At 39.9% G+C, this 13,456-nt stretch overlaps 2 protein-coding genes across 2 annotated transcripts in view; one reads left to right on the top strand and one right to left on the bottom strand.

The window, feature by feature from the left end:
- Nucleotides 1-13,456, bottom strand: part of HGFAC (HGF activator) — a 96,838-nt gene that overhangs the window by 19,722 nt on the left and 63,660 nt on the right. The window contains exons 9-11 of the mRNA XM_078394102.1: nucleotides 11,296-11,435; nucleotides 7,741-7,881; nucleotides 712-860 (exon numbers count right to left, since the gene is read on the bottom strand). Coding sequence (XP_078250228.1) covers nucleotides 712-860; nucleotides 7,741-7,881; nucleotides 11,296-11,435 — 430 coding nt within the window. The remainder of the gene's footprint in view (nucleotides 1-711; nucleotides 861-7,740; nucleotides 7,882-11,295; nucleotides 11,436-13,456) is intronic.
- The window catches only part of LOC144589461 (uncharacterized), a 39,933-nt gene that overhangs the window by 20,704 nt on the left and 5,773 nt on the right, over nucleotides 1-13,456 (top strand). The window lies entirely within an intron of this gene.

Genomic DNA, 13,456 nt, shown 5'->3' with positions numbered 1-13,456 from the left:
TGTGGCTTGCTTTCAGAAGATGGTCACAGAACACTTTTTCTGTAGAAAGGGATCAACCAGGCAGAAATATCTAAGTGTGGGTTGAAAGAAGCCCAAGGAGAACTTTAGATTGGGTTGAGGAGGAAGAACAGTGATAAAATCAGTCTACAAAGAGATTTTTCCTTACATGCAAGCTGAAGACATGAGGCCTCTGATCCAGGCAGAGTCCACACTAGGGAATGGGGTTGAAGCCACTTGACCTTTCAAGCTACCACTACTGAGGTAAAACAGCTTAAAACTCTGCTGGCCACAAGAAATAACAGTGTTTGGTCATGTGGTCTTCCTTATATACAGTATTTGAATGATTCAAAAGGAGTTTCTGTGAATCCCTTTAATGCCACTAAATGGCAAACCAGTAATTAGTAACCTTTTTGAACACCCACATGTACATTTTAAACTCAAATTAACAGAAATTGCAATATTTTCTTACAATATGGCTGATAAATTAAATTTTGAGTTAAGTCTAAAGAAACTCCTCTATATAAGATCAGAGACTCCTCTATATAAGATCAATTTAAGATATCAAAATGAAAACAAATTAGGATGAAATGCATAGATATAATAAATAGTAGTTAGGAGAAAACATTTTATTATCACATTGTGTTTTGGTGCAGGCTCAGTCTTCCATCATCTTATATAAATCTAATTTAAACAGAAACTCAATAGTATTACCTGGCAGGCATCCGATCTGCCATCAAGGTAGCCAGCACAGAACATATTGTCACTAAGTTCGGCTCCATAAACATCATAGTTACGACACTTGTAATCAGGTATTATAGGAACTGATGCTTCTTGTAGTATGTGAGAATAGCTGGATGCATCTTTTGAAATAAATCACAAAGAAAGCAGTTCACCATAACTATGTCACACAGAGTTACATATTGGCCAAAATCCTATTGGTGTTCATGTCATGTTTGCATAACTTGCTGCGGCTAATTGTGACTAATTGACAAGATGTCAGGGCATATCTTGGCTGTGTGCTGGGTTATTTGCCCAATTACTCCACAAAGACATGCCTTGGAACCTCATCAATTAGCCCTTCAGCTGTGACACGTCATGCAAACATTACACGAACACTAATAGCACATTGAATTGTGTTTTTCAACTGATATAGTGTTGTATTTAAGATTTCAAATATTTATAAAAATCAAGGCTTCAGTGTTTAAGAATGTATTTATGTATTGTCACGCACCCTTAATTCCCCTGTGTTCTTCCATCCAACCCAGGTTCACTTTCAGATGTGACATTTATATTTCAACCCTTTTCTGCTGCCACCAGAGGATTTCTCCTCACCCTATCAAATACAACTCTTCAATCAGTGTGATTCAATTAAACAATGTTTATTAAACTGTTCACAAATAAGTCATGTAAAGTAAATCATGGATGGTCTCATTTTATTCATTCAGTAGATTGTGCTTTGGTAACATTTATATTTGTTTAGTTATAATCATTTCAATCAAGGTATTTATTCATTTCTTTTCTCATTCCCTATCTCTCTATTACTCTTCACTAACACAAGGCTGGTCCTAACTGCCTAACTTCTTCTCTTTAACTTAGGTCCCTACTTCATTCCTAACTGAAGTCCTCTCTAACTCTAACTCCAAAACTAACTCAGACCCTAACTGTCATCCATTCTCTTAAATATCCTTAGTTCTGCCTCTTCTGTACAGCCATTGGCTCCTGAGTCAGGGTTCCATTGTGATGGACAGGAGTGGTTCCTGACCTGTCCGTCACATGTATTTAACTGTACACATATCCAATCAACTTTGAACCATTTCACTGGGTCATCAAGAGGATCACTGATGTAGAAAGGGGCATCACTCAGTGTTATTTTCCAAGTCAGCATATCCTAATTCCAGAGGATTCCCACTGAATTCAAAATGTTCCTTTGAAAAGTGTCCTGGAAGGTGGAGGCAGAGCTTGATCACAGTGAAGCTAGCAGCTCCCGGCTAACAGCTCCTGGGAGAAGTTGGAACCGCCCGGCCTGTCGTCCCTCTAGAAAGGGGGGGGAAACGGAAGGAGAGGCCAAGAGAGGTCACCCCTAAGCAGATGGTGAGCCTAGAAGGTAGAAGATTTGGCAGCAACTGGGTCTTTCTTCCCTCTGAAATTTCACCCAAGCACAGACCAGAGATGGGAGGCCATCTTATGGCAGAAAGCTGTGGGAAAACTCCACCCCCAATTCCCAAAGAAGGAGAACAAAAATATGGCTGAAAATACACAATAACAAAGTAAGTCTTTGATTTATGAACAACCTCATTAAGATGTTAAAGAAACTAAAGTGAAAATACCTGACTGAAAGGAGAGAGGAAGCGGCGAGCCGGCATGCCAGCCTGTGTTTTTTTCCCCCAAAGTGAACTTTTAAACAACAAGTTTACAACTAGCAGACTGGCTCAAGGTCAATGAGATAAGACAGTGAGATGGAAAAAGTTTGTGTTTCTGGAAAAAAATCCCAGTGGAAATATTACTCAACAATCTTTAAGGAATTGAAATCTTGTTAATGCTGTGCAGTCTGGACTCTTCTTACTGTGATGAATTTGGTTATGAAAGCTAGAAAGTGATTTACTGATGGGATATGTGGTTATGAAGTTAGCCTAAAAGAATCCATTTTGGTCTCTGTATGCTTGAAAGTGGAAAATTCCAAAAGGCAGGTTTGCTTCACAGAAACTGGTCAGGCTGACCTGTTACCTTGTTACCTAGTAACGGTGGCCTGGTACAGAGAGAGCAAAGACATAACATTCCAGGAGCTTAGAATGATAACAACTTGAGTTCTCATGAGAAGATGGGGTGGGACAAGTTACTTTTTTCCTTACCCCTGATTGGTTGTTAGCTGTAAAGAAGAAGGCGGGAGTAAGTTGCAGAAGGAGAGAGAAAGTGAACATGGATGACGGTTGAAAGACACAGAAGGGACTTCTATCTGTTTGATGGATTTTAGTAGAGGATTTTCCCTATTGGACTGATGGATCTTGGGTTTTCCAGAAGATTAGTATGTTCTTGATTGGACTATAAACAATGGGATTTACAGTATTATTCTAAGATGTAGATTTTTGCTTAAGTTAGAGGGGAAGCTTGCCTTTCCCAATTTCATTAGTTAGAAAGTTTGTTATGTTTGTTTCTTCTAGAGGAGTTCAGTTTCTTGTCTAACTGGATGAGATGGAAATGTACATAGATGCCTTGTTTTGCATAAACTTTATTCTTTCAGAACTTTATTTTTCTAATAAAACAAAATGTGCTTAAGATCTGGAGTTTGGCTTCTTGAATAGAACAAATGCTACAATTGGTTACAGTGGACCCTCTACTTACTGAATTAATCCGTATTGGAACGGTGGCTGCAAGTCAAAAAGTCTGTAGGTCGAATCTCCATTGACCTACAATGCATTGAAAACCGATTAATCCCATAACTGGCAGTTTTTATTCTATTTTTGTTCCATTTGGGTTTTTTTCTGGTCTGTAAGTCGATTCTCTGGCTGCAAGTCGAATCTAAATTTTGCAGCCAGAGAAGTCTGTAACTCGAAAAGTCTGTAAGTCGAGCCGTCTGTAAGTCGAGGGTCCACTGTATTTGGTTTACCTAAATGGTTATTCTTTACAAGGCCACAGAAAAGTAATGCTACCTTGGGTCCAGAATATTCCTGGGTACTAGGAGAATTAGATTCCCTAGAACTCACGTGTATATCTTGGTTCTCAAAGAAATCGGGTCAGACTTGGTGCATGAGTGAAAGGGCTGCCCTAGGGTAAAATTGTTGGACCCGGTTTTGCCTGTTAAAGGAGTCATTCACTCAGAATCCTCGCTGTCCCGTAGCAGAACAGTTTCTTAGGAAACTGGCTTTGCTCACATGGTGGCAGTGGTGGGTCTTTGAAAATAAAAGCTTGTCTTGGGAGCAGGAGGCAGAAGCTTGTAGGAAGAAAAAACAGGTGACGAATTATCAGTGTGGTGACATAGATTGAAGAACTGGAGAAGCCCTCTAGGAGCAACCGGCAGTGAATCATCAGCTTGTGGGTGAGAAGAATTTAACGGAATAGACTGAGGACTTAAAAAAAATCAGGGCCAGAGTTACTGAAGGACTATAACAATATTTTTTTTGAGCGACTGGTTCCCTGTGTCTGCTGTGTTCGGACTATTTGAATTTGCTGTGGATTTTGATAATATTGCTATAATATCTGGATAAGGATACTATCTGGACAATAACTGGACAAGGAGGGGAGGACATTTCTGGGGGTTTTTGGTTTGTTGATAAAATAGTGGAATAAAAAAAATAATATTATTTACACAAACCATATATACTGGAGAGATGGAAATGACCTCCGAAAGGTTGGGAATTTTGCCAGATAATGAATGGCTGGTTACTATACAAATGACAATAATAACAGGATTCCAGCAGGTAAATGAGCGCATTAACCAGGTGGAAGATCTTATCAAAGGGAAATCAGCAGAGGTAAAACAACAGTTGAATGAAATGGCCCTAACTCCAATACAATTTACACCGAGAGCTATGCCAAGTACTATAGATGAGAGTAAGAGTTACTCTGTGAGCTACTCAGCTATAATAGCCGGAAAAGGTGATGTTAAAAATCAGACTACTGTCCTGCACTCAATTTTATTTTCCCAAAACAGGAAGAAAATAGAGTTACAGAAACAAGAGAAGGGCACTGAGAAAATATGGGAAGTGCTAGAAATGGAGATCTTTCCAGGCAGGCCGATTGCACATATAAGACAGAAGGAAATTGAAAGAGGGGATGTATTTTATAATTGGTCTCGATTTCCTGATAGAGTTGGAATAACTTAGATTTAAATTTAATGTAAAATGATATTTAGAGGGTAACAAATAGTGTGTGTGTATATATAAAGAATACAAAGTTGTTTTTTTGGCATTGAAAAATGAATAGACCAGATGCATGTATACTTAATATGAATAGATTGGATGATTGTATACTCTATGTTCTCCTATCTTCAAAACCCTTTTCCCATCCCTTACACTTCCTTTTACCTTTTGTATTCCCTACCCCATTCCTAGTAGTTTAAAAAATAAAAAAAAATTTTTAAAAAATTGTCCTGCAAGTAAACATCATTCTGTCTTGGCAATGCATCTTTGTTAAATTTGTTAATGAACCTATCTCCTTAATCTGGCCACAACCCCATTTATTAAAATAGATTCATTATCTCATTCTTTTGATGGTTTTTCAGAGGGCTGACCTTCTACATTTTTAGTTAAAATCTTTCACATTTCCATGCTATCCATTCCAGTATGTCAAGGCCTTTTGTGGAAAGTTGTGCCCAGAACAAAGCATTGTGTCTTAGGAGTGGTTCTTTGTGGACCAGACCATTAAATAGTCCCATGTGTGATCATACTGACTTCCTGCGTTTTTTTAAATCACATAGCTATTTTTCTTTGGTGTTCAGTCATCCTCTTTAGCAAGTATCAATTTATCTGTGGTATTGTATGAGCTCTAAATCCAGTTATTTCTAAAATGTCAGTGTCAAGAAGCAGAGAGTGGAGCTCAAAAGTAGAAAAGTCCACTCTTATTTCAGTCCCTGTGCAAAGAAGATGAAGTTCCAGACCAATGGTGTAATCTACCCTACAAAGGGTCCAGAGAATGCCCCTTCCTTCCTCCGAACTCCATATCTCTGGAAATCCCATCCTTTCAACCCTGTTGGTCCCTGGAAATGCCAAGACGAACTGAATATATTATCTCCAGTGACTTAACTGGTGGTATTTCCCACCACAACATGATAAAATGTGAATGCCCTGATGTGGACAAGGTATCCCAGACCCCCACCTAAGCTGTACGGAACCCTGTTCCAGCCAATGCCTGTGCCTATGAGGTGGTCTTGCTGCTCAGTGGCCTCCTTGATGGTCCCTGAAGAAATTCAAGTAGTATAGCTGACATTTGGGTTATGGAAGAATCATAGAAAAGTGAAGTTGGAAGGGGCCTACAAGGCCATCAAGTCCAACTCCCTGCTCAATATAGGAATATAATCAAAGCATATTTGCCAGGTGATTATCCAAGTTTTTCTTGAATGCCTCCATGTGTTGGAGTACTCACCAACTCCTGAGGTAACTGGTTCCATTGTCGTACTGCTCTAACAGTTAGGACGTTTTTCCTGATATTCAACCAAAATCTAGCTTCCTTTAACTTCAGCCCATTGTTGCATGTCCTTCACTCTGGGATGATCAAGGACAGATCTTGCCTGTATGATAGCCTTTCAAATATTTGAGAAGTGCTATCATATCACCCCTCTAGCATTGAGAAAAGAAGACTGAGGGGTGATATGATAGCACTTTTCAAATATTTGCAGGGTGATATGATAGCACTTTTCAAATATTTGCGGGGTGATATGATAGCACTTTTCAAATATTTGAGGGGTGATATGATAACACTTTTCAAACATGCCCAATTCTTTCAGCCTTTTCTCACAAGGCTTGGTTTCCAGCCCCCTGATCATTTTTTTGGACCTCATCTGAACTTGTTCCAATTTGTTAGCATCCTTCTTGAAGTGTGGTGTTCAGAACTGGAAATAATACTCAAGGTGAGGCCTGACCAGCGTTGAATAGAGGGGGACTAGCACCTCGCAGGATTTGGAAACTGTACTTCTATTAATGCAGCCTAAAATAGCATTAGCCTTTTTTTGTAGCCACATCACATTGTTGGCTCACATTTAGCTTGTGATCTACAAAAATTCCAAGATCCTTCTCGCTTGTAGTTTTGCTGAATCTTAAATAACTGCCCCTTGCAATTGTTATGTAGGTGATTTGTAAGCAAGTTATCAAATGGTCTCCTATCATGGGAGGGTAACCACATTACAATTTAGCTAGTCTGACTGGGAGAGAGCAATGGAATGATATCAGAGAGGCAGAGGGTCATCTTGCCTTCACAAAATTTATTTCCCCACCCATGTAATTAATTGTGCATAGTTATCTCAGATTTGTCACCTGTTCTACCAAAATAATATTTCATATAATCACAATTCTATTCTATACTGTTTTTGCATTATATTGCATTTTTTTCCTAAAAGGGTAACATGAAAGTTCGGACATAAATTTGGTCTTTTTCCCCTAATAAATGTAATTTTTGCAAACCATGATCGTGTTGCCTTTCTGTGCACTGCTTGTCCATTTGTAATCAAAGAACATTACAACATTTGAAGAAATGAAAAAGTCATCGGATCATGGCAACCAAATGCACATATTATATGTTTTCACATTAACTCACATAAAGGTGAGTTAAAAGTGTTTAATTCTCTGTAAACAATATCCTGTATGGTTTTGTGGGTTTTTTGGGCTCTTTGGCCATGTTCTGAAGGTTGTTCTTCCTGACGTTTCGCCAGTCTCTGTGGCCGGCATCTTCAGAGGACAGCACTCTGTGCTCTGGTAATATCCTGTATCTTAGAATATGAGTCATTTTGATCAATCAGCAAACTGGGAGCAAAATCTGTGGTGCACAATGGCAGAATTAATTTTGGCAAAAGTGGAAGAGCACTTCAACAAAACAGATTCATACAGAAAAATTAAGTTAATGTGAAGCCCCCTCCCCTTCCACAACAGGAGTCCAACTGGGCATGGAAGTGACTGCTGACAAATCAGCTGCAGAAGGAAGCTGTATGATGGATGGAGTTCATTATGACCACTCTAATGTCCATTAAGAATGTTGGTTATGTCTCTAATCAGCATTGCTGCCACACATAACATCAATCATCATGTAACTTACTTTCATATAAATGACCCCATCCTGCAATTTGGCATTTGAAATTATCTGGAAATGACATTCCATTTTCTGGCAGGCAGATTGGCCGGACAAACTGGGACTTCACTGCACAGTGCTGTTTAGTCTTTTTCAGCTTCACTAAAGCTTAGAGGGTAGATAGGAAGAGAGAGAGAGATAGTGAGAAATACAAAATGACAGAAACAGCTATGTATTAAGAGATAAACCTCAGGTGTGCTATATATTTTGTGCTAAGAATGTAATGAATACTCACACATCTTCTCACTTGCAACAAAAAGGGAGTCTTTTTTGTCTTAAATACATATAAACAAATTCTATGAATTTTTCTGAAATAAAGTCTTGAAAGGCAAAAACACCACAGGTTTCATAATATTTATTTATTTATTTATTTATTTATTTATTTATTTATTTATTTATTTATTTATTTATTTATTTGTTTGTTTGTTTGTTTGTTTGTTTGTTTGTTTGTTTGTTTGTTTATTTATTTGATTTTTACCCCGCCCCTCTAGACCATGTCTACTCGTCTACTAATATTATCTAGCAGACAGAAATGTAATATTTTGTTCACATCTGCAAGAATTAAATAAGTGTGGATACACATTGACTAAAATCCTGTTTTGTAACGTATGCCTGTGTAAGACTGTTGATATCATTAGCAGGAGTGAATTTTTTTGACATTAAAGAATTCCTACTTCTGTCCTGAGCCTCTCATGGCTCCTAGGTAATCTCTTCCATTGTCAAGAAGCTCTGGGACAGCAGAAGGAAGTCTTTAATTACCAAACAATGCTGCCACCAACAGTGTCAATTTTTGTTAATTAAAGATATCCTCCTTCTGTCCCATGGCTCCCCTAGTTTTCATATGATGAAAGGGACTACACAGCAGTCTTGGAATTGAAGTGGGAATTGTTTAATTTTCCAAAAAGTACTTATGTTGATGACATCATAACCTTATACACATATAAGTTACTGTACAGGATTTCAGCTCCAGTGTACTATGTGTTTATTTGGCATTGCTCTGATACCTCAATTCAAGAATCTGTTTTGCTCTGTTAATAATAATAATGTACCATCAAGTCACTTCTGATTTCTGGTGATCCTTTTCAGGGATTTCCAGGTTAAAAATACTCAGAAATTGTTTACCATTCCCTTCTTCTGGGTGCATCCTGGGATAGGTAGCCCAAGGCCAAACAGACTGGCACTACTCACAGGAGGCACAATAGGGAATCAAACTCCCAACCTCTGGCTCCACAGGCAGATACCAAAACCAGTGAGCTACCCAGACAGCTTATTTTGCTCTAGAAGACTGAAAATCTGCCGAGAAAAAGATCAGAGGGGTGGAATGCCACCAAAGTATAGGAGGCCTACTATTTATGTCCCTGTTTGGCGGATGATGTGCAAATGTCTGCTATGTTATCATCCAGACAATGAATGGAGAAAGTAATATTAACTCTGCAGCGTGGCAGACTAGGCCAGAGTCCTGGTCCTAAGTGCCCTTCTAAAGTATGCAACTTGTGAAGACAACTAACGTGAGTAAGAATGCCAGAATAATGGTGAATACGTTTCAGGGCATAAGTAACAACAACAATACCTGAAGATATACTCTGGCTTCATATATAGAGTATATATCACATCTTCCCCACCTCAACTGTCCAAAAAAAGAAAAAGCATCAAAGAAAACTGGGATCTTTTAGAAGACAGGAACAATAATTATGTGCCATCAAGTTGACCCTTTCTAGGGTTTTCTAAGTATAGAACGTTGAGGTTTTTGGAACTTTCCATATTGTCTGTAGTTTGAGTGACTAGGAGGAAGGCTTTTTGGACTAGGGTGATTGTCTATCTATCCAGCACTAGAAAGTGCTTTGAAGTAATTACAAGTAGTATTTTGAGTAAAAAACAATAAGTAGTCTTGAACTCCTCCCTGCAATTTATTTGGCCCCTTTGGTGGCAGTATCTAAAAAGTCATTAAAAACTTGGTTATTTAGGCAAGCATCCAAAGACCTGTGAACTCAGCTGAGCCTAACTAGCTTATCTGATCAAGTCCACCATCTTAAATGTCTTAAATATTTTAAATGTTTTGAATGTTTTATCCCAATGTATTTTATGCTTTGAGCTATTATTCATATTTTATTGTTTTTATCTTTTGTTATGACAAATTGTATTTTAAATATGTTATATTTATACTCAGAGTGGCCTTGTCCAGGTGGGCAGTATAAATGAATGTTGTGTGGCAACCAAGGCTGACCCAACACATCTTGCTGCCAAAGGGAAAATATCTCCCTCCAACTAAAGGTGCACAGTACTCCACACCAATAAAGTTATTCTGGCTTATGTCATTGAACATCTCATCAGCACATCGCCCCATCTTTGGTAGTAAAAATACAATAATAAAAAAACTAAATTATATCATTTTCTGCTCAGTCAAGAAAGCCAGAATCTGCTACTGAAACTTCTGCCTTACTCAGCATTTCCCATCCCGGGAGTCATGACCACCAAGTGGGCCATGAAGTGTTTTCTGTGGGGTCGTGGGTTGCCTTAATGTGTTGTAACCCTTGTTAAATAATTTTTTCCTTGACCTTCTGGAGTGTGATATTGCAGTTGCCATCTATGTGCATGAATGAGAAACAGGCACTGGGGGGTTGGGGGGGGGGGAAGAAAGAAGCCTCTGCTTTCTGAGGAGGGATGACATTACCCGATTAAAAATGCCTTTTAATGGAAATGTTATGGTGGGGTTGTAGGTAACTTGGCAAATTGTATCTGTCAGGAAGTGGCTTTTATTCATGTTACTTTTCATTTTTATTTATTTTTTTTACACCAATGTCTAGAACAGAGGTCCCCAATCCCTGGTCTGTGGCCTTGGCAGGACCGGGCCGTGGAGACAGATCTCTGACACCCCCCCGCACACCCACATGCATGCACAGCCCTCCCGCCCTCCCGCATGGGTGCCCTGCCCACCCGCAAGAGCACCACGCCCAAACATGCATGCAGGCAAGCGTGCCACACCCACCTGTGACTGTGCCCTGCCTACCCGCACATGCATGTGAGTGCACCACACACCTACGAGTGGGAGGGATACCCCCACACACATGGACCCTGCCCCCCAGCCAGTCTGCGTTTTGGAAAAGATTGGGGACCACTGTTCTAGAAGGCTGAGTGACCAGCAGCCTTTAGGTCTGGTGAGTTGGGGGCAATTCAGTCAACATTGCCAGAGGAGGATTTTAAAACTGACCGTGCAATCCTCATTTGAGGCATGGCATAGACATCTAGTTGTCCTTTTTGGCAGTTTTTTCTGCACCATCCATAGGGAAGAGGTGCCAGCCTGAAAAAGGCCTATACATCAGGTTAGCATGCATCACTGATTTTTTTTAATGGTCTAACAGAAGTATCATCTACAGACCAAATGGCTTTCACTCCCTTTTTTGTTAGCTGTCTGTAGGAATTTACCTTTCCACATAGTGTGCGACAATGTATTTTATCCCAAATAAATGGAAAATGGAAAAACTGCATATGCAGAATAGAATAAGAAATAAGAAAAGTTCTCACCAATATCATTTTCTGTAGGGTTGTATACTGTGTAGTCAGGAAACATGATGTACTTCTCTACATCAAATTCTTGAGTAACATCTGTTGTTTTATTAAAAAAATGCTGTCCCAAAACAACTCGAATAGTTGACTTCAGTGGGCTGAAGAGAAGAGAAAACAGTGATTGTACAATAACGATTTTGTGACCTTGAATGCCATGCAAGTGCATTTGTGGGTAGAAGATATTTTGGATTGTTGGTTAGTGAAATACAGTATAAGGTTTCCTATTATTTTTCATCTACCACATGGAGGCCTTCCTCTGCAGCAGGGGAAGATAAGCATGCACCATCTTCCAGCTCATTCAGCTGTTTCTCATAGGGCTTGATTTCCAAACCCTTTACCATTTCACTTGCCCTCCTCTGGACGTGTGCCAGGTTTGCAATATCCTTATTAAACCGTGGTGCCCAGAACTGGACATGGAATTCCAGGTGAGGTTCCAGAATAGAGAGAACTATCACTTTTCCTTGATCTGGACATTATATTTCTGCTGATGCAGACCATGTAGAGAAACCCCATAGAGCGAGTGCATGGGTGGCATGACTACAAAGTGAAACACACCGAGATGTTATCAGAAAATCACACCTTTTGGTAACAGCTTTTCTGGTAAATAACTAAGCATACATTTCAAAGCATCTTTGAAAACTAAGACCAGAAGGGATTGTGAAGAGCTCCAGAAGGATCTCTCCAAACTGGGAGAATGGGTGACAAAATGGCAAATGTACTTCAATATAAGAAACTGTAAAGTAGTGCACATTGGGGCAAAAAATCAAAACTTTATTTATTAGCTAATGTGTTCTGAGCTGTCCGTGATGGATCAGGAAAGAGATCTTGGTGTGCTGGTGGACAGTGTGACAAACCCAGACCTACTGGGATATGCCACAGTTTCACTAAGCTGCCACCAACCATTCCCTGTAAGAAGTCACACAGACCAGGAATGGATTTTCAACAAATAAAGGAATAAGGTTTATTTAAATAACACACAGGGAAAATAAAATGATCAAGTGAATAAGATACAGTAACGTGGCTTAGTCTCAATCATACATACACCAGTTTGGTTCACACAGAACACCTTTAAATAAAGCACAGACCCTGAACCTATCAGTTCTGGCTAACCATACAGACACCTGAACCTATCAGGTTGGTACTGACTGACACACAGTAGTACCCTGTCTGACACACAGACTCCCACTCAAGCTTCTTCTCTCAGCTCTTCTCCAGCTTCTCCTCACGCTCCACATATATATACAGTACAGCCCCTCCTCCTGATGTCCCGCCTTCCACTCCCCATAGGATGGAACTTTCCCTCCAACCCATGACAGACAGGTAACATCAGTGCTGTATGTAACAGACAGTATGATGAAAGTGTCAACACAGTGTGCAGTGGCAGTGAAGAAGGCCAATTCCATGCTTGTTGTTGTTTAGTCGTTAAGTCGTGTCTGACTCTTCGTGACTCCATCGACCAGAGCACGCCAGGCCCTCCTGTCTTCTGTGGCTTCCCAGACTTGGGTCAAATTCATGTTGGTAGCTTCGGTGACATTGTCCAGCCATCTCGTCCTCTGTCGTCCCCTTCTCCTCTTGCCCTCACACTTTCCCAACATCAGGGTCTTTTCCAGGGAGTCTCCTCTTCTCATGAGATGGCCAAAGTATTGGAGCTTCAGCTTCAGGATCTGTCCTTCCAGTGAGCACTCAGGCTTGATTTCCTTTAGAATTGATAGGTTTGTTCTCTTTGCAGTCCAGGGAACTCTCAAGAGTTACCTCCAGCACCACAACTCAAAAGCATCAATTCTTCAGTGGTCAGCTTTCTTTATGGTCCAGCTCTCACTTCCATACAACACTACTGGAAAAACCATAGCTTTGACTATGCAAACCTTAGTCCATAATGATTCCATGCTAGGTATCATTAAAAGGGGGGTTGAAAAAAACAACAACCAGCATTATAATGCCCTTGTACAAAATGCTGGTAAGGCTGCACCTGGTTGCAGCACCTCAAAAAAGACACAATGGAACTAGAAAATGTGCAGAAGAGAGTGACTAAAATGATGACTGGGCTGGGGCACCTCCATTATGAGGAAAAGCTATGGTGTTCGGGGCTCTTTAGTCTAGAGAAAAGATGCCTGAGGGG

Source organism: Pogona vitticeps, chromosome 5 (assembly GCF_051106095.1).
Source record: "Pogona vitticeps strain Pit_001003342236 chromosome 5, PviZW2.1, whole genome shotgun sequence".
In the NCBI taxonomy this organism is placed as follows: domain Eukaryota; kingdom Metazoa; phylum Chordata; class Lepidosauria; order Squamata; family Agamidae; genus Pogona; species Pogona vitticeps.
This window is presented reverse-complemented; position numbering and strand designations above follow the sequence as displayed.